The sequence below is a fragment of the Lontra canadensis genome, unplaced genomic scaffold (genome assembly GCF_010015895.1).
Source record: "Lontra canadensis isolate GAN:19392208 unplaced genomic scaffold, GSC_riverotter_1.0 scaffold25, whole genome shotgun sequence".
NCBI lineage: Eukaryota > Metazoa > Chordata > Mammalia > Carnivora > Mustelidae > Lontra > Lontra canadensis.
Window position 1 is genome coordinate 7,046,378 of NW_022631019.1, and position 21,259 is coordinate 7,067,636.

Consider the following 21,259-nt stretch of genomic DNA (forward strand, 5'->3'; position numbering starts at 1 on the left):
CAGAGATGACTAACACCTAGGAAAATGGAGAGAGTGGGGCCCTTTGCAATACTCTTCTTATTAGTAAAGGACCCAAATCTTGCTGGCTTCTAGGGATTTTTCGTGAACTATAGCTTGCATTTGTTTCTCTTCATTACATTTTTTTTTTTCTGTTTTGTGCTGGAGTAGGAGAGGTTTTAAACTACTGACAGAACCTGATGACCAACAGAAAGACCTGTGAAAGGGGTTGGACATTTGTCACTAAAAGCTAGGTTTATTGAGAAATAGCCATACTACCTAGAGTGAGTGCTGGGAAGTATTTTTATATGTGGACTTGACCTTTGAACTTTTAGTACCATTTTCCATTTAAGAAAATTTTCTTGTACCTTTCGGTGGATGGAAGAGTGATACTTTTAAGGTTATGGAAAGTGACATGTAATTAAGTGAGATAATTTCATGCAGATATTTTTATGTATGGCTGAGCTGGATGACTGTGTTTGTGTGTATGTGTGTGAAATAAGAGAAGAATAAGCTATGTGTAGAAAGGATTTAAAAATTTTATATTTTAATAGGTGACTGTTGAGATTCCAAACATTTAAATTTATTATAGCAGTAATCAAATAAGCCTAGGAAAGAATATGAATAAAATGCCATTTATTTCTCCTTTTAATCTCTATAGCCTGAAGATCCCTGTTTTGCATCTCAAAACCGTGTGTACAATGACATTGGAAAGGAAATGCTCTTACATGCCTTTGAGGGATATAATGTCTGTATTTTTGCCTATGGGCAGACTGGTGCTGGGAAATCTTATACAATGATGGGTAAACAAGAAGAAAGCCAGGCTGGCATCATTCCACAGGTAAAAAAACAAAAAACAACAAAAGACCTCTGTTTAATATTACTTTTAGTTTTCAATTGCTGTAACAATATATATTTTTCTTTTATTTAGCAAACATTTATACAGGGACTATCATATGCAAGGGACAAAAAAAAAATCACTTGTTCCTTTCTTCAAAGGATCTAGTAGTCTAATGGAAAAGACTGACACGTAAACATGGCTGTCTTTAAATGTGGGAAGTTGGCATTCTGTAAAAGTTTTGCTGCATACCCCTGTCTGGGTATTTTATCTTTTGAACAGTGCTACCAGCTTCTTTAAAAAAATGGTAGCGTGTGCCCGGCTTTGTTCTGAATCCTGGACACCTGATTGGTGTTGTTGATCAGATTGTTTCCCAAATCCCATAATATAGATCACCTTTTAAGTATATGATTATTTTTTAGTTTTTTTTTTTTTTAAGATTTTATTTATTTATTTGACACAGAGAGATCACAAGTAGGCAGAGAGGCAGGCAGAGAGAGAGGGGGAAGCAGGCTCCCTGCTGAGCAGAGAGCCCGATGTGGGGCTCGATCCCAGGACCCTGGGATCACGACCCGAGCCGAAAGCAGAGGCTTTAACCCACTGAGCCACCCAGGCGCCCCTATTTTTTAGTTTTTTAATTGCCTTATCAGAGATATTTTCCTTTTATCTTATTAATTTACTATTATCACAGTAAGCTTGAATAGTCTGAGAATTCTTAAGAGCAGTGTCTTTTGAACTTTTATGTTTGGAATGGAGAGGAGTTGTGACATAGAAACTTAGGAATTTAGAAGGAACTTCTCTCATTAATGACAGAAGTGTGGTTTGCTTTTATTGATGATATTTGGAATTAATTTTAAAGTTGGTTTTTTGGGTTTTTTTTTACTATAGGCCTAGTGTAACCTCTGTATTCTGAGAATAAGATACATAAGAGAGCAACAGCTACTTTTTCTAATGGATTATTGGACTATAATTTTAAATTCAACTGTATAATTGAAATGCTTAACTATCAGTAAAGACTAAGAATTTTTCAGAAAAAACTGAACATACTAACGTATTTTCTTCTGTTAAAAATATATGTCAATATTAAAACATCTATTAGGAATTGTCCTTCTTTGTATATAGGAGTAGCAAAAATTATAATAATAATTAGAGAAAAAACTGTGTAGCACTCATGATGTGCGAGCACTGGTCCAAGTGTTTCAGAGATACTCAGCTCATCCTCCTCGTTTGACCCTAAGAAGTAGATGCAGTTGTTACCTTTATTTTATTTCCCTCATTTTAAAGACGAGGAAACTGAAGCATAGGAAGGTCATGTCACTTGCCCAAGGGAGTGGTAGAGCTAGAATCCCAATGCAGGCACGGTGGTTCTGGAGGCTTTACTTCTACTACTCTGTATACTTCTTTAGCAATGAAATAATTTTTTATAGATTATAGCAAATTATACTAAACAGTCTGTTTACTCCATCATCACACTTAGTTTCTCCATCCTTCTCCTTTAATCTTTTTTTAAAAAAGATTTTATTCATTTAATTTGACAGAGAGAAACAGTGAGAGAGGGAACACAAGCAGGGGGAGGGGGAGAGGGAGAAGCATGTTTCCCGCTGAGCAGGGAGCCCGATGCAGGGCTCGATCCCAGGATCCTGGGATCATAACCCGAGCCAAAGGCAGACACTTAATGACTGAGCCACCCAGGTGCCCCTAATCTGTTTTTATATAATTACATATATATCTCTTGTAGAATTTTGAAATATTTAATTTTAATGCAAAAGCATTAATTTTTAAAAACAAGATTATCATTTAGAAACTTCCATTTATAATAAATTTTAAATTCTGTTTAGACTTCTAGAGAATCACAAACATAGAGTTCATTTTCTAAATCTGTACTGATTGCCTAAACATTAAATGTGTAGCAGATGAAAATTTAATAGAATTTTATTAAGTATTCCCATTAAAATATCACATTTTGAATAAATTCAAAGGATGGGAAGAATGAAATTTTGTGATTTTCCTGATCTAGAAAAGTTAATGTTTTCTGTTGGAAATGTCACTGTGAGGTAGAATAGCCTCTTATAAAGGGCTTGGAATCTTAAGACAAAGGTAAAGGGGAAAATTTTATACAGACAGAATTATTCTTTTATTTATTTATTTGAAGTAATCTTTACACCAAGTGTAGGGCTTGAACTCACAACCCTGGGATCAAGAGTTGCATGTTCCACTGACTGAGCCAGCCAGGCACCTCCGTACTATCAAAATTAATTCTTAAGTACCTTCATTTATTCCCTTGAAATAGTATGCATTCTCTCTTTATACATACGTATGTATGATTTGTAATGTGTATGGTAACTGACAATATAAAATAAAATTTATATAGCATAATAAAATGTGTACAAAATGTAGGGTTTTTTGTTTGTTTGTTTTGTTTTCGGCAGAGAGAAAGAAAGCATATGTGAACAGAAGCAGAGGGAGTGGCAGGCAGAGGGAGAAGCAGACTCCCCCTAAGCAAGAACCCAATGTGGGACTTGATCCCAGGCCTCTGGGATCATGACCTGAGCTGAAGGCAGATGCTTAACTGACTGAGCCACGCAGGCGTCCCCAAAATGTAGTTTAATAGTAGTTTGACTGCTACATAATAGTAGTAGATTCACTGTTACTCTAGGATAGTGTGAAGAATTGGATTCTACATAAATTTAATGTGCTAGGGACCTAACACAGGAAGAGACAGAACTTTTCCCCTATATGTGGCTTGCTTTCTAAGGAAACATTTCTGAGATGCTGTCATCAAGGGAGAATAAAAATTCACAACTGTCCTTTTATTTCATTCAATGCATTCTCCTTTGATGTTGTTACCATTAATATTTTGAGAAAGAGAAAAGGGATCTCGCTAATTCATTTAGCACTCGTGGGTATCTTTATACTTCTCTCGTTTATGCTGTTCACACCTCTCTCCTTCTGCCTCTGTAGTTATGTGAAGAACTATTTGAGAAAATCAATGACAACTGTAATGAAGAAATGTCTTATTCTGTAGAGGTGAGTACAACCGTGGGTTAAATAAAGCCACAGGCCTCTGGGCTCCGTTGCCTCCATTCCAGTGGGCCCAAGTGATGACTGTGGATCATTTAACCACTCTCCCAGTTTTGTATTCTTAGGCTACTTCTGAGTTTTGGTCATCATGAATAATGTTGCAATTAAATCCTTGTTCATAAGTCAGAAGCTTGTTCATAAGCTTTGTTTTTAGTTATTTCCTTTACGTATCCGGTTGTCTAACAATACATGTGAATTGCCAAATAGCTTTTTAGAAGGAAACACTGTACCAATTTCCAGTCCCATCAGGAGGGTGTAAGTACCCATTGTGTCATTGCCAACTTGTAGTATTTTTGTTTTTGTAAATTATAAATATGCCTATTTACATTTTGAGATTGCAGTGTTTATCTTAATCATCTGTGTGAATTCTTTCCCCCTTTCATATTTATTAATAGTGATTTGTGACAGGCATTGGTGTTTGTTTTTGAAGATTTTATTTATTTATTTGACAGAGACAGTGAGAAAGGGAACACAAGCAGGGGGAGTGGGAGAGGGAAAAGCAGGCTTCTCGCCTAGCAGGGAGCCCGATGCGGGCCTTGATTCCAGGACCTTGGGATCATGACCTGAGCCGAAGGCAGAGGCTTAACGACTGAGCCACCTAGGCGCCGCCCGGACATTAGTTTTTAAATTCTGTATAATCAGACCTCCCCTTCCCCCTTTTTAATTGCCTACAATCTTAGACAGTTATTCTTCACCCAGTGTATACTCCAGCTCTTTGAAGAAGAGGTCTGTAGAATTACATTGTATACATACATTCATTTATTTGATTAACATTTCTGCTCATTGATATGTGCTTTTTGAAGCTGTTTCACTTACCTCCTGCTTTGCTACTCAGTTCTGTAGTAACTGAAATTAAGTGTTCTGTTAACATGAGCCTGTTGTTCTGAGACATGAAGCTGTTTTTAAGCAAACCTTTTTTTTATGTATGTGTTGTGATGTTCTATAGGACTTACACAATTCCAAGTTGACCCACATAGCTGGTCAACTTTTCTTTACCTATAAAGTGTTGCATAAATCTATAAATTTTAGAGAATTCTGCCTTGTGACTATCATACACCAAAATGGGAATGTGCTGCTCTAAAAATATTTTTGTTAAAATTAATTCTCTAAATAACTTGTCTCATCCTATATTCTTTTTGACAACTAAATGTATAACAAATGAAAATTCAGTAGATTTTATTCTTATTAAAATATCACATATTTTAAATAAATTCAAAGGATAGACAGAGTGATAGAATGTGACAATTTTTTGAGCTTGTAGATAATAAAAGAAGATGCCATGTCCTTTCATATTGGAGTTCACGCTTGCTTGGAGTGCGGTGTAGTTGATACTGTACTTCCTTATGTTGGGACCTCTACCCTCTCTCCTGCTTCTCTCCTTTATTTTCTCCAGCCACACTGGCTTTTTGGCCGTTTCTGGAACAATAGGAACTTTTCCTACCTCAGGGCCTTTACATTTACTTTTTTTTCTGCCTGAAATTTTCTTCCTTTGTATATCTTCTTGTCTAAGTATTTCAGCTCCTTCAAGTCATTTGCCCAAGGCTTACCCTCTCAACGAAACTTACTTTGACCACCTTATTTAACCCTGCAGCTGGCCCTCCAGCCCAGCACTCCTGGTCTCTCTCGTCCTGTTCTCCCTCCCCCTCCACCCCACCCCAGTTCTCTTCATGTTCTAACCTACTTTAGAATTCTGTTTATTTATGTATTTGTCACATTTTTATTTAGAATCATAAACTCGCTGGGGCAAAGATTTTTGTCTGTTTTATTTACTGATGTGTGCCAAGTGCCTAGAAAATGCCTGGAAGATGTTGCTGTTCAGTGAATTGAATTTGCCGCGTGGGGGCTGTAGTGGCTGGTTCGGAAGTAAAGGAACTAGTGCTGGCTTTAGGTGGGTTTGCGTGTTAGAGAATAAGTAGCAGAGCACAGCAGCCCTACCTAGGTTACTTGGGTCCTCATACTCCCACACCTGGGTGAAAAGGGACAACAAATCATTCAAAAAGATGTAGTATCCTTCTGGAACTCCAGAGTGTATGTCCAAGTTTAAGTACTACACAGGAATGTTAAAGTGCCATTTCACTTTATAGGAAGACCTGATTTAAGAAGGCGTACTTGTTGTCCTATTGTTTTAATCTCATAGGGGATCAGTTACTCAAGGGTTCTCCATATTTTAAAAAACTGATTCTAAAATGCAGTATAGATATACAGTCAGTGGGACGCCTGGGTGGCTCAGTCGTTAAGCCTCTACCTTTGACTCAGGTCATGATCCCAGGGTCCTGTGATGGAGTCCCGCATCAGGCTCCTGCCTCGGTGGGAAGCCTGCTTCTCCCTCTCCCACTCCCCTGCTTGTATATCCTCTCTTGCTCTGTCTTTGTCAAATAAATAAATAAAATCTTTTTTTTTTTTTTAAGATTTTATTTATTTATTTGACAGAGATCACAAGTAGGCAGAGAGGCAGGCAGAGAGAGGGAAGGGGAAGCAGGATCCCTGCTGAGCGGAGGGCACGATGTGGGGCTCGATCCCAGGACCCTGAGACCATGACCTGAGCCGAAGGCAGAGGCTTAACCCACTGAGCCACCCAGGTGCCCCAATAAATAAAATCTTTTTAAAAAAATAAAAATAAAAAGTATACAGTCAGATCTGAGACTGAGTGAAAGAAAAAGCAATAGAAATGGCGGTTCTGTTGTTTCAGACACTTGGAAATGTGTCTATAGAAATTTAAAGTATACAAGTGCCAAATTTTATTGTGTGCTTGAATAGCTCAGGATACACAAGAGAAGAGCAAAGTGAGTCTTCCTGTGGTGAATTCCCCGCTCCAGAGCCTTATTTGCCTAGAAGTTTGATCTTACAGATAAATCAGGACCAGAAGCAACCTTCAAAGCCAGACTCTTGAGTGAAGCTCATTTGACTTATGAAACCACTACTTTTATTTGTTACTTTCCCTTTTATTTGTTATTCTTCCCTAGACCAGAACATTAAACATTAGCAAGCTTGGTATATTATCTTATCTTCCTGTGGACAGACTTATGTTGGAACCCTGCTGGGTTTTTAGTGAGCATGGAGTTAGAGAGGGAGGAGTTTCCTAGATGAGTGAGATGTTGGCTTGCTTCAGGTAAAGAAAGGATAGTCTGAGACCTTCATCTCCACGATAGGAATGGTCCTGCTGGTGGGACGAGAGTTCCAGCAATGTACTAGCTGAGGCTTCCTCTTCCCTCACCAGTCGTGGACAGGTCTTGCCATGCCGTCAGACTCCATGCTGACCAGTCCTCACTCCTTGTGGTAGATACATGGTTTGTGTGTGGTTAGTGTTACCGTACTGGGGTTGCTGGTCTCTTTTTTGTCTTCCCTGCTCCGGAACATTGGCAGTATTTCTTTATGTTAACACTAATAGAATTTTTATTTCCAAGCTTTTAGGGTAACCTCACTGTAACCCTCAATTATTGGCAACAGCATACATTTTTAGAAGTGTATTAGTAACGGGTAAGTTGCTACTAAAAATGGTATTTTTTCTGACTTAGGTAGTGGCTGCTGACTGCTGAGGTAGCCTTCTTAGTTCTTTTTCTTTCCTGAGTCTGTCAGAAGGCTGGTTCTAAGCTAGACAGTGATGTCTGTGCGACTGTTAATAGAATGAAATGGACTAGACCTATGGCATTTCTCTTTGTAAAGATTGCTGATCTCTCATTGTCGAGCTGTTTTTTTTTTTAAGATTTTATTTATTTATTTGACAGACAGAGATCACAAGTAGGCAGAGAGGCAGGCAGAGAGAGAGGGGGAAGCAGGCTCCCTGCTGAGCAGAGAGCCCGATGCGGGGCTCGATCCCAGGATCCTAGGATCACGACCTGAGCTGAAGGCAGAGGCTTTAACCCACTGAGCCACCCAGGTGCCCCTGTAGAGCTGTTTTTTACAAGTAATCTCTGTGCCTAGTGTGGGTCTTGAACTCATGACCCCAAGATCAAGAGTTGTGTGCTACACGGGCTGAGCAGCCAGGCACCCCTAATTGTAGAGTTGGGTTTTTTGTTTTGTTTTGTTTTTAATATTTTATTTTTTGACAGAGACAGAGTACACAGCAGGGGAGCTACAGAGGGAGAGGGAGAAGTAGGCTCCCCACTGAGCAGGGAGCCTGATGCGGGATTCTATCCCAGTACGCTGGGATCATGACCTGAGCTGAAGGCAAATGATTAACTGAGCCACCTGTGCGCCCCAACTGTAGAGCTTTGAATAAAAGTATAAAAAGAATTTTTAATATATAGGATTTCTTTTTCCAAGTCCTCCAGTTCACTTAACAATTTGTTCTCAGGTGAGCTACATGGAAATTTACTGTGAAAGAGTACGAGACCTGCTGAATCCAAAAAACAAGGGTCATTTGCGTGTGCGCGAACACCCACTTCTTGGCCCATATGTGGAGGATCTGTCCAAGCTGGCAGTCACTTCCTACACAGACATTGCTGACCTCATGGATGCTGGGAACAAAGCCAGGTATGGTAGAAATAGACTAATGACTAAGGGCTTTGGCGCCTTTTCAGGTCCTTTGTTCCCAGTTAAGGATTTGAGACCACCTTTGTACTTAGAAAGTTGCTTTAATTGTAGATCCTCTGATCCCTTGGCTGTGCTGGGGTAAAAAGAAAGGCCTTCAGCATATTCAGCGTCTTCTCATCAAAATAATGTAGTGCGGAAACAGGCAGAACGTTGGTTAAGTTAAAATATCAGGTTTTGATTAGGTTGTGGTAAAATGTTGGATAACCCTATGCCTGTGGAATTAATTGTGGAATAAAGAATACAAATTAAATGCCCCGGCGGTTTCTAAAGGGACAACTGAGGTATAAAAAATGATTCTGATGGGAGACCTTTGGATTTGGGGATAACTTGATAAGCTCACAAATAAGGTGTATTGAGAACAATTTGTGCAGTGACAGTCTCGTGATCTATGAATAAAGCTGTTGTTTCTGATTGTTATAGTTATGCTATCCATTTTAACTTTCGTCTAAGAATTCCATTGTCACATGTCACCTTTATGTTTATTTAGGACGGTGGCGGCTACCAACATGAATGAAACAAGTAGCCGTTCCCATGCTGTGTTTACCATTGTTTTCACCCAGAAAAAACATGATACTGAGACCAACCTTTCCACTGAGAAGGTAGGACAATGTCAGTGTCCGGGCTTGAGTTGTATGGAATGGGGATTTTCAGAAGTCCCTCTGGCTACTCTCTGCAGCTTATGGAGCGGAGAAAGTTACCCTTTTTTCTTAAGAGAATATTTTGTATCTTTTGCTTGTCATTTTTATTCCCATCCAAAAGCAATTTTGAGTCAAATTTTTTGGGGTTTTGAGTGATATTGCAAGATAGAAAATAGGGTTAAGAGAAAACAGAGACTTTGGGTCTCAAACTACTCTGTTCAAAAGAATTAAGCAGTTCTGTGGGGAGAAAATCTTTCCTTTTTTATTTCTTGACTAGAATCTCTTAATTACTTGTTTGGTATATAGATTTTTGTTTGTTTATTTGTTTTGAGCCCTGATAATGTTATTGGGGGGTTAAATATTTAAGCAACAATCAAGCAGACAAGGTGTGTTTTTCCTTGGAAAGCAAAGGACTGCACAGTGCCTGTGATACTCTTTGAATACCTTGCTTGTTCCTGTCTCCTTTTCTACAGTAGTTAAATGTAGTAGACTTTGGAGTTAAACTGCTTTCTTTAGATGGTGCCTCTGCCACTTTACAGCACTGTTACCTTGGGCAAGTTACTTACCTCTTTGTGCCTCAGTTTTCCCAACCTCATGGGATTGTTAAGATGATTAAATATTGATACAGGTTAGTGCATGTAACAGTGCCTGACTCAGAGTAACCATTCAGTAAACGTGAATTTACTGTGTAATAAATTTATGTTGAATTCTTCTCTGCCTATGTATCTAAGTAGCATGCCACTGGATTTTTAAACCTGAAGTTAGATTTATTATACTGGTAGTGATGAAAGATCCTTTGCATTATAAACTGAGTAATTTGTGATACTGACATCACTAAAAACTAGGATCACCTTTTACTTGGTGACTTGTTTTTAGCTGAAAATTATTTTATTTTTAAAAAAATTTTTATTTAAATTCAATTTAGTTAACATATACCATGTTATTAGTTTCAGATGTAGAATTTAGTGATTCATAAGTTATGTACAACACCCAGTGCTTATTCCATCAAGGGCCCTCCTTAGTGCCTGTCCTCCAGGTACCCATTCCCACACCCACCTCCCCTCCAGCAGCCCTGTTTGTTTCCTAGAGTTAAGTCTCTTATGGTTTGCCTCCCCAGCTGAAAATTATTAAAAAAAAACAAACAAACAACCTTCATATAGGTGATCAGATAACTTGACATTGCTTAGCTAGTTACAATATTAATGCTATTTACATCTTGAGTGAAAACATTTTTTCCTTTCTTCTATGATGTCCCGTCTACAAAAATAATTACGTTAATCCTATAACCAACAGTTCCCTTGATAATCCATTTCGGATACTTTTGTCTAACTTTCCCAAAGCTTTATTTTTTTTTAACAACTTTTATTGATTTGTTGAAGTACAATAGACCACACATAAAGTATAAAATCAGATTAGTGTGTATGCACCTGTAGAATCAATATCATAGTCCAAGTCGTAGCCACGTCCATTCCCCTGAAAAGCTGCCTCATGCCACCTTATAATAACCGTGTCACTCCTTCCACCCTCGTACTTACTAGGCAGTTCTGATCTGCTTTTTGTCACTACAGATTAGTTTACACTTTTCAGAATTTTATAAGAATGGAATGAATAGTATGTACTGTTTTCTTGCCTTGCCTCTTTCTTAGCATAATTCTGAAATTCACCTGTGTTGTTTTGTGCAACAGTAGTTCACTTGTTTTCATTGCTGATTAGTATTCCATTGTATAGCTAGATCACAGTTAGTGCATTAACTCGCCTGTTGGGGGGCATTTAAATTGTTGACAGTTTTTGAGCATGAAAATGAAAAAGCCATGAACATTTGTGTACAAGTCTGTATGGCTGTTTGCTCTTGTTTCTCTTGGTAAATACCTGGGAGTGGAGTGGTTGAGGCTTATGGTAGCATATGTTAAGCTCTGTAGGTCTACAATTCTGCTGAACTGCCTTCCAGAGTGATTGTATCCTTTTCCATTCCCACCAGCAGTGTGTGAGGGTTCCAGTTGCTGGAGGCTTCATATTTAATGTGCCATTTATTGGGTTAATGAGTTTTTTGACACATTGTTATAACATATGTCCTGTGTATCTTAAAATGACTTATTTTGAACCAAGGTAATTGCTGTGAACTTTTGTGCCTGCTGTGTCTCCCTGTGCCGTATGTAAGAGCTCTAACAAGTATTTGTAGTCTTCTGCACGCCTAATTTTTAATTTCCTGCCTCTTGGTGTTTCCTGGTTCTACCTGGCTGGTTTTTGAATTGCCCCAATGTCCTTGTTCTTGACCAGGTTAGTAAAATCAGCTTGGTGGATCTGGCGGGCAGCGAGCGAGCCGACTCAACTGGCGCCAAAGGGACGCGATTGAAGGTACTGATTTTATCAAGCAGCTGACTTAGTCAGTAAACGCTCTGTAGCACAGGCCAGCAAACTGTGGCCAGCGGGTCAAATCTGACCCGCACCTGTTACTGTAAATGAAGTTTTACTGGGATACAGTCCCCTCTATTTGTTTGTGTGTTGTCTCTAACGGTGAGGCTGAGAGCTTGTGACAGAGAACACATGGCCTGCAAAACCTTTACAGAGACATTTTGCTGACGCCTGATCTGTAAATTCGATGGAAGATAAGTAACGTAATGTGATAGTTAAGGAGGACTTGATGGTCAAGGTGAGAGCTGAAAGGTGTTCTGAGGAACAGGCTAGATGGAAGTATCCCTGATGGGACAGGGACACACAAGATCCAAATGTGAGAACACACGCAGCCCTTTCCAGAGGGATGGCTGCTTAACAAGAGCAGAAATCGCATGTTGGTGAGTTGGGGGAAGAAGGCAGCGTCTGTAAGCTGTTGGGGCAAGCCATCTTGCCCATACTCAGGACTGTGAGTTAGGCGTGTGGTCCTGGCGTGGCATTAATGTGAACAGGGGAGACTGTGGACTAAAAGAGGTTTTTAGGATTTGTGGTCGTAAGTCAACAAAGAGTGCTAGCTCAGTTGTATCCTGTGCGTTATAGATGATGTGGCCATAGAAGATACTCTTCATCATAATTCTTTCGTGTTTGGTATTGATTTCAGGAAGGAGCGAATATTAATAAGTCTCTCACAACTCTGGGCAAAGTCATTTCAGCCTTGGCAGAGGTGGTAAGTATTATATACTTGATTACATGGGAAAACTTATCTGTTCAGCAAATGTACTTGATGATATTTTATGTGTTTATGAAGACTGACCTTTTTTGGCCCTTTTGTGTAATCTTGCTTTCTCCTTTTAGAGCTTTTCAGATAAGATACTAGGTATAACACACTTTGACTTTCTACCGAACACAAAAGAGATCAAGGAGAGTGAAAGTAAACATAGATCTGTAGAGGCCAGACTGAAAACTATTTACGAAGACCTAGGGTTTGGTTGCTTTTTGAGCCTTACTTCAGATCTCTCATCAAAACCAAGGATTTTGTTGCATTGTGCACAATCTTTTCCTATACAATCTTTTTAAAGTAGGTTACTGTACCTTTTGGAGTTTTTTTAAGCATTTGCCTTGGTGAATGCTGTTGATTTGGGGGCCAGTAATATATTTTTTAAAGTTGTGTTATTCTTTCCTATTCTTTAACAGTGGGATACTGTAACTGCAACAGTTTTGTATCACGGGCTTCATTTTTTAGATTAAAGGCTAAGGAGGTACTAGTCATTGTATACTCTAGTTTAGTACATCATTTGAATCCCTAAAAAGAATTAGATGCTTTCTTGCTTGTTTCTGAAAAGTCATACTCAATTTATTACTTTAAAGTACTTTCTTTTTTAAGGCTTAATCCTGTGTTCTTTCTTTTAAATGCTTCATCTGTAGGACAACTGCACCAGCAAGGTACGGAGGGGTTTGGTAGGAATGAACTAGCTGTAGAATCAATTGTGATGATTGTGAATCCTCAGCAGGATGTATGGAGGCATAAGTAGGAATGGAGCCTTGAAAAATAACTTTTTGTTACTTGCTTTCTGGCTCTGGAATTTTGAATTGCTGTTCAGAGTGACCACGAATCATGAGACTGCACACCAAACCTAATTTAGGGAACATGATTTGCTTTGGAGAGGGAATGTAGAATAAAGGAACAAGAGGGAAAATGAGGAAGCATCTGCATTGTGTTTTTTTTTAATGTTTCTCTTAGTGATCTGTGGGACTGTCACTTGAAGAAGTCACCTTTAAAGCTCTTGAAAGGGCAATGAAGATATTTCTTATGGGTACTCTTCTAAAACATAACTGCCTTCTTGAAAGTATTAGGATTTTTTTCTTAAACCTCTTTGTATAATCTTGTTTCCTATCATGAAAAGTCATGGATTATTTAAATTGTTAAAAAAAATTTTTTTCCTACTCTTTGGTTATATATAAAGTGAAGGCTGTAGAATCAAGTTAAACTCCATCTCTAGAACACATGCTCTTTGGGGCGTCTGGGTGGCTCAGCATTTAAGTGTCTGCTTTTGGCTCAGGTCATGATCCTAGCTTCTGGGATCGAGCCCCATATCGGGTTCCCTGCTCAACGGGGAGCCTGCTTCTCTCTCTCCCCAGATCCCCTGTGCTTGTGTTCTGTCTCTCGCTATATTTCTGTCATAAATAAATAAAATCCTTTTTCTTTAAGATTTTATTTATTTAACAGAGAGAGACACAGCGATAGAGGGTACACAAGCAAGGGGAGTGGGAGAGGGAGAAGCAGGCTTCCCACGGAGCAGGGAGCCCAATATGGGGCTCGATCCCAGAACGCTGGGATCGTGACGTGAGCCGAAGGCAGCCGCTTAATGGCTAAGCCACCCAGGTGCCCCAAATAAATAAAATCTTTAAAGAAAAAAGTTCTTTTGCATCCTCTTAATCCAAATACAATAGACTTTTCCTTATATTTCTATACACATACTCTAGAATTTCTTAGTACTATTTTGCATTAATAATAGAGCCCTCAACAGTTTTGAATCACATGAATAACATTGGAGATAAAAGGAGTATCTGCAATGAATTATTTTATTTTTAAAAAGATGTTACTTAATATTTGAGAGTGAGAGAGACAGGAAGGAGCAGAGGCAGACACTTAACTGCCTGAGCCACCCAGGTGCCCCTGCAAAGAAATATTTTATACTTATATTTTAAAATATATAGGTTTGTTCTCTACTTGTACACAAATTACTTAATAGAAAGTAATGCTTTGTTTCTTTTGGTTTATTGGAAAAGCTGCCTTAGATTTAAAAAGTCTGTTGTTTGATTTTATGTATGTGTTGGTATTCTTCAGATACCTAATCTGAGTCCCCAGACATGAAAACTGTTAAAATTTAGTGGTTTTTCTAACTTGTCCATGTACTCATTTTTAACATTCATTATCAACCAGAGGATAAGTTTACAAAGTATTTACCTGCATATTTCCCATATTGCTCTGTGTCGCAATCATTTGCAAATGATTTTTTTAGGATTAGTTTTGGAAAATCCAGTTTAGAACTTCGCATTTATGCCATAACTATAATAGATCAAAGACAAATTTTAATTTTTATGTAATAAGTATAATTTTGGGTGAATTAAAATATACCGTTATTTCTACTGGGGAGGGAAACAGGATTACACTGTCCGTATTTGATAGTATTTCTTTTTAGAGAGGCTAGTGATGTCAGTAAGTAAACATTTTTAGGTAATTACTGAGGCCCTTATTTGTGAGAATAGATGAGATTAATAATGTAAGAGAGCAAATAGAAAAGAAGTGGCTAAAATTCTGAGATATTTTCAAATGGAAAAGGTAGAAGTTCTGTTAATGGTTCTTTATTTAGCTACTCCTTCTTAATTTAGTCTAATTGACCAAAATGAAAATAGAACATTGTTTGGGAAAGAGACACTACTTATTTTTATAGTACTGCTTGCCGTCCTTGTAACTGATAAATTAGCTCTTGCAGCATTTTCAGTACTAACCGTAGGCAAAGTGGAGTGTTCAGGTGTGGTGAGGGGCTAGAGAAGGAAGAAAGGTCTCAGGCCTCAGGAATTTTGCAGTGCACTGATTCTCCCACTAAGCTGTGGAAGGCAGAGAGGTAATTCTCCTTACGGGTCTGTGTCATTTAGAAATAGATCCTGCTGTGGGAAATGACTTTCTCATTGGTGGAAAGTGTGTCTGTGGGTGGACTAGGATGAATTGGAGGGGATGTTTTTGATAAGAGATGGAACTAAAGTGCTACTTGCCTACTCCCTTTACTCCTCAACAGACCAGAGGTCAGCTACTTAGTACTCTTTTTCTGAATACCCATGCTTTCGCAAGAACTGGATCATCCTTAGTTTAACCTTTAACCTCAGATTATACCAGGACTGGGGAGAGATGTTTTATCAGTGAACCCTGGCTTCCTTTAGTGGCTTCTTAAATTGTCACGACTTAGTCGTCAGCCAGAACAAACTGCAGTAGGTATTATCTGCAAAAGATTTGAATTAATTTTTACTTTGAAAGGATATAATTCCATTTTAGTACTGGCTTTGTATTGGTGCCTTTTGCTCTATCTCATGATAATGCGAAGGGTCACAGCTGTATAAGTAAACGCTTAATACGTATATGCGGACAATTCATCTCGCAGCCTTTACAGATCTTCAGTTTAGTAAATCACATCATTGTCTTAGACCTTTTCACCTTGAGGCCTAACTCTGTCGGTTGGATTTATTTGGGGTATAATTTCCTTCTAAAGAAACCAAATGTATATTACTTTTACAAGAGTTGTTAGAGATGCAGCAGTCCACTTGATGATTTGGTGGTTGGCCAAGTAAATTTGTTAACTAAATGACTTGGCTCCTATACATCTAACCTGCAATGCCCAGGATTCATATTTGCCCCTCTGCAAAAGTGAAATACCATTGTTTGAGGCTTGGAAATGAGAACAGTGTTAAGGAATTATTGTTAATTTTGTTATGTGTGATATGGTCTTACGGTTCTGCTTAAAAGAAAAAAGTTCTTCTCTGTTGGAAATATGTATCTAAAATATTTATTTATAGGTGAAATATTGGATTTGCTTTAAAACACTACCAGCTGTAAAAGATATGATATAGACACGATATTGGATAATAGTATATTGAGTTAAATTTCCTGAATTTGGTCATTAAAATGTGACTGTAATAAGTAAGAGAATGTCCTTATCTGCTGAAATATTTAGGGATTAAAAGGCATGGTGCCTGCAATTTATTCAAAATGGTTCAGGAAGAAAAAGTGTAAAGTGTAATGAAACATGATTGCAAAGTATTGATAATGGTTGGAGTTGCATGATGGATGTATGGTAGGTCATTATGCTACTCTCTAAACTGTTGTGTATGTTCTAAATTTTTCAAAATAAAATATAAAAAGAAAAAAATTATTTTATTGCATGAACTTTGGGTATTGTGAAGAATTGAAGCCTGAATGTTAAATTTCTACAGTGATGGGGTTCTACTGTAGTTTACTTAGGAATTTTAGACTGGTTTGCCTTTCATGTGAATTTTTCCTCCCTAACAATGCTAAGACCATTTCTTTCTGTTTAATAGAGTAAGAAGAAGAAGAAGACTGATTTTATTCCTTACAGGGATTCTGTACTTACTTGGCTCCTTCGAGAAAATCTAGGTATGTCGATCACTGGTGTGTAGTTTCTGTTTAACGCTGTTTACTGATTATCTTTTGTGGTTATTTGTCTTTTATGTTTGTTTTGGAGAAAATTAATCTCCAGATACCCATGTTACTCTTGATTTAAGTTGGTTGGATTTGCTCACTCTTTAATCAGGGTTCTCTCCCGCATCATGTTGAGCTCAGAACAGGGACTGGTGTGGTGGTCTTCCTAACCACATCTGCTTCAAAACTATTGCTCCTTCTTCAAACCTCTTTTGGAAACTCCGTGTTACCTTTATGCTGGTGGTTTGTTTTTTTTTTTAAGATTTTATTTATTGATTTGACAGAGAGAGATCACAAGTAGACAGAGAGGCAGGCAGAGAGAGAGAGAGGGAAGCAGGCTCCCTGCTGAGCAGAGAGCCCGATGCAGGACTCGATCCCAGGACCCTGAGATCATGAACTGAGCCGAAGGCGGCGGCTTAACCCACTGAGCCACCCAGGCGCCCTTTGCTGGTGGTTTTTGACCTCCAGGTCATTCTCTTTATTCTCTGTTCTGTTAGCCTCTTTCTCTCCTTATGAGAAGGGAGTGATAAGCTATGTCAGATGTCGCTGATAGGAGGAAGAGGCTTGAGAATGGCCCACTGGCCTGTCCACGTCACTGTGACTTGGACTCACTAAAGGCATTTTGGTGGAGTGGCTGAAGTCTCCACTGGGGTGGGAGAGGGAAACTGTCAACAGTAGATCCAAACACCAAGATTAACAGTGTAACAGTGCCCGACATGGCAGCATGCAAGACATTTGTTGACTCTTGACTAAATATTAGGATCCGAGGTGGTGTTGTCTAATTGGACATAAATTTAATAAAATTCTTCTTTCTAAAATGTGTATGATTTGCGATAACCATGATTCGTCTTCTTAGGTGGAAATTCTCGAACTGCAATGGTTGCTGCTCTGAGCCCAGCAGATATCAACTATGACGAAACTTTGAGCACTCTGAGGTACTCCCAGTTGATCTTGATGGCTAAATAGATTACCGTGCCACATAAGTCATTTTGTTACACCGTTGGTTTTCTTATGCTATCTGGGTAAATTTTTATGTAAGTAATGATCCATCCCTCTCATAAGAGGGAAAACATGGGTTGGGGGAGATTTTCATTTTTATTTATTTTATTTTTTGGGGTGGGGGGGATTATTATTGTAATAGAATTGACCTGTTTATGGTTTTCAGTTTCACTTTCAGTTTGTTACAATTTTCATTTCTGTAAAAAGAAGTTCCCTTGCGGTGGTTGTCATTATAGAGATGCTCAGCTCTTAACAAGTAACACAGCTATGAGTGTACGTAGTGTTAAAAAATTACAGGCTCTTCACTAGTAGAATATAGTTGGCTGTTGAACAACACAGTGGTTAGGGGTACCAAACCTCTGCACAGTTGGAAAACTGCATATAACTGGACTCCCCAAAAACTCGAATTACTAACAGCCTGCTGTTGACCAGAAGCCTTACTCATAACATAAACAGTTGACTAAGCAATATTTTGTATGTTGTACGTGTACATAGGTATATGTATATAATGCATATTGTATTCTTACAATAAAGTGAGTGATGGGAGAGAACATGTTATTAAGAAAACCATAAGGAAGAGACAACACATTTACAGTACTGGACTATATTTATAAAAAAAAAATCTGATTATAAGTGGACCCATGTAGCTCTAACCCATGTTGTTCGAGGGTCAGCTGTATTTCTATATATGAATAGTTTTCATTACTTTAATCTAGAACTTTCTACTCTTCTCCTGGTGATGGAAAGAACCCTATACAGTCTGACAAATGCATTTTAGGTCCTCTTTCTGGTGTTTATTTCTTTTATGATTTGGGGTAAATCACTAAAATTCATCTGAGCCTTTTTCCTCAACTCGGTAAGATACTATAAAACTTTCTGATGCACCTACTGTTAGTAAGGCTCATGAAGTGTGCAAATGCTCAAGCTGTTTGATTTAGAGATAGAAGTAATGGTACGTTACTTAGGAGAAGTGGAGTATCAGCGGAATGGCAAAAATGAATGTTCTTTCTGGATATAGATATGCAGACCGTGCAAAACAAATTAAGTGCAACGCTGTTATCAATGAGGACCCCAACGCCAAACTGGTCCGCGAATTGAAGGAGGAGGTGACGCGGCTGAAGGACCTTCTCCGTGCTCAGGGCCTGGGAGATATTATTGATAGTAAGTGAATTAAGGGTCAGCACAGACTCTGATCTGTCTTCAGGGTGCTTGTGTTTAAACTTAGATTCAAAGCACATGATGAAGTCAGATTGTAGAAAATGGTTTTGTTTTTTATTTTAAAAAAATCCAGTGAAAATGATCTCAGAATCTTCCTTTATGTAATATAGATAGACTAGTAGTCTATCCAGCTGAACCCATGAAATTCGTTTTTAAAATGTAAATATGTTATTGCTTATATTTTTTATTAGATTTTCATTTTAGATGAGCTTATTCTGAGAAATTAACCACTTCGTAAAATCGTTCCTTGAAATTTTTGTTTTTGTATTAGGGGCTTCTCTGGATTAATGCAGTAGTGGTAATACATGTGTAACAAACCTACCATTCCAGTCCCCTTTCGGATTAAGATTTACCTTGGAGTGGTATCTTTCCCCTCCTTCAAAATGGTCGAGGACCACTCCCCACCTGGCTCCCTATGAACACATGAAGGGAAAAATAACCATTTCCTGTCAAATTCAAGAATTAGACTTCCAGAGAATATTATTTTACAGTGTTGTCTTAAAAGGAATCTTTTTTTTAACCTCTGTGATCTGCCTGCATAATGTCTAATCAGAAGTTAACTGGGTGATTGAGGTAGAATAGTATATGGGGTTTATTTGATAAAGCATATTTTTTATTTTTTGAGTGAAAAATTAATATTGTTTGAAATTCTAGTAAGATTTTCAAAGTCTCTTCTAGTTTAGTTCCTCTTACTGATTAGCACCTGAGTTTAAGTGAATACAGTGTGCAAAATGATAATGTATTCTAAGTATTAGTTTTTTTCATCTTCCCCAATGCCAAATGCTGCTCTGTTCCCTCTCTGTGTCACTGCTGAACCTGAACTCTGACCCTTCTTGTATTTTCCCTCCTGCTTACCTTCAGTTGATCCATTGATCGATGATTACTCTGGAAGCGGAGGCAAATGTGTGTATTTCATGCATTGGTTATTTCCAGTACTCTGATTTGCTAATCTGCCTCTGCTGGATCAGCCTTAAAATGAGCTTTGCATGCCAGCAACCCTAACAGGGAAATCCCAGACAGAGCATACCGTAGATTCGGAAATGATCCTGTTTTTGCCCTTCTCCATTTAGCAAATACTGCTGAATTTCAGTTTGTGGGTTAAATAGTTTAGAGGCTTAAGAGTCTCTTGCTGCTTCTGCTGTTCAGTTTTGCCACTTACATGATTAAACTGAATCCAAAGTCACAAGGGATGGTGATAGTGATGGCGCAGCTCACATTTCCTGAGTGTTTATAGTGTGCTGGGCCCCATTCCAGGGACCTTGAGTGTATTATCTCATTTAATCCCGTCCCTGATTCTGGAAAAGATTCCATTATGCCTATTTTACCCCTTGAGGACACCGCTTGCCTGGGGTGGGGTGCTTAATTTGCTACTGAGAGCCCGTGGTTTCTGTGTAGTTAGATTGGATAGTGTAACCTCAGAGCCTTGGTTTTTAAAGTCATTACTATACCTTTTTGGCCTCTTGAGATCCTTCAAGGGTCTGATCATTTAACAGAAAATCCTTTTAAGTTAGCTTTGCAGTTCTGAGCCTTGGTGAATGTACAGTTAAAAACAGTCACTTCCTGTTGGCTGACCTGTCCGCGGCTGAGTAGCTCGGAGTGTTGGGTTAGCACTCACCTGGGCTGATGCTAAGTTAGTTTCCTCCATATTTTGGGCCTCAGCTTCCATGGTGGTTAGGAAGACTTTTATTTCCCTCCTTTTCTGGAATTACAGATTAGATTTTAAGAACTTGGGTGTCTAAATATGTGTTCAAAATGACATTTTTATGAAGGATCACACCTCATTCTCTCCATAGAGACCATTAAGTGGGTGAGGACATTATTTCCTACACTGTTAAGATAATTCACGAGGGAATTTTTATCTTAGAAGAAATGAAGAATCTTGACTTTGTGGTGGCTAAGTTTTAGATTTTAGTTGATTTGCTTATTCATTTAATGAGGCATGTAATAGGGCTTGAAGGGAGGACATCCATTGGAGAAAGCAAACGTAGCCCTGGCTGCCATGATGAACCCAGGCCTTGAAGACACAGTGACACTCCCATACAGAGTGACTCTTGGACTGGAACAGCTCTGTCTGAGATTTCCAAAGCTGACTGATACTGATGTGAGAAAGACATCATCTTGTTCTTGCTTTTGTGCCCCAGGTGGTGCTGCTATCAGCTTGTTGCCTTGCTCTTTTCTGAGCACTTGTGGCATCTCCCAAAAAGCTATGCATGACTAAGTTTTAATTTTGTCTCCATGCAGGAAAGCAGCCCTGACTACTTCTGAATTTCCATTTCAATCTACTACTCTTAATTTCTTTTAGGACTTGCATGTGTCCATTGGACCTTCTGAACTCCACCCGTCCTATTC

At 38.6% G+C, this 21,259-nt stretch overlaps 1 protein-coding gene across 10 annotated transcripts in view; it reads left to right on the plus strand.

Moving 5' to 3' along the window:
- KIF1B (kinesin family member 1B) overlaps nucleotides 1–21,259 on the plus strand; it is a 139,502-nt gene that overhangs the window by 40,045 nt on the left and 78,198 nt on the right. For 3 of the 10 annotated variants that reach the window (XM_032863361.1, XM_032863364.1, XM_032863367.1), the window contains exons 4-14: nucleotides 659–838; nucleotides 3,797–3,862; nucleotides 8,211–8,389; nucleotides 8,937–9,048; nucleotides 11,365–11,442; nucleotides 12,140–12,205; nucleotides 12,904–12,921; nucleotides 16,573–16,648; nucleotides 17,550–17,628; nucleotides 18,711–18,853; nucleotides 19,772–19,813. In XM_032863361.1, the coding sequence (XP_032719252.1) occupies nucleotides 659–838; nucleotides 3,797–3,862; nucleotides 8,211–8,389; nucleotides 8,937–9,048; nucleotides 11,365–11,442; nucleotides 12,140–12,205; nucleotides 12,904–12,921; nucleotides 16,573–16,648; nucleotides 17,550–17,628; nucleotides 18,711–18,853; nucleotides 19,772–19,813 (1,039 nt within the window). The remainder of the gene's footprint in view (nucleotides 1–658; nucleotides 839–3,796; nucleotides 3,863–8,210; nucleotides 8,390–8,936; nucleotides 9,049–11,364; nucleotides 11,443–12,139; nucleotides 12,206–12,903; nucleotides 12,922–16,572; nucleotides 16,649–17,549; nucleotides 17,629–18,710; nucleotides 18,854–19,771; nucleotides 19,814–21,259) is intronic. The other 7 variants (XM_032863363.1, XM_032863365.1, XM_032863368.1 and 4 more) reach the window with 3 other exon arrangements.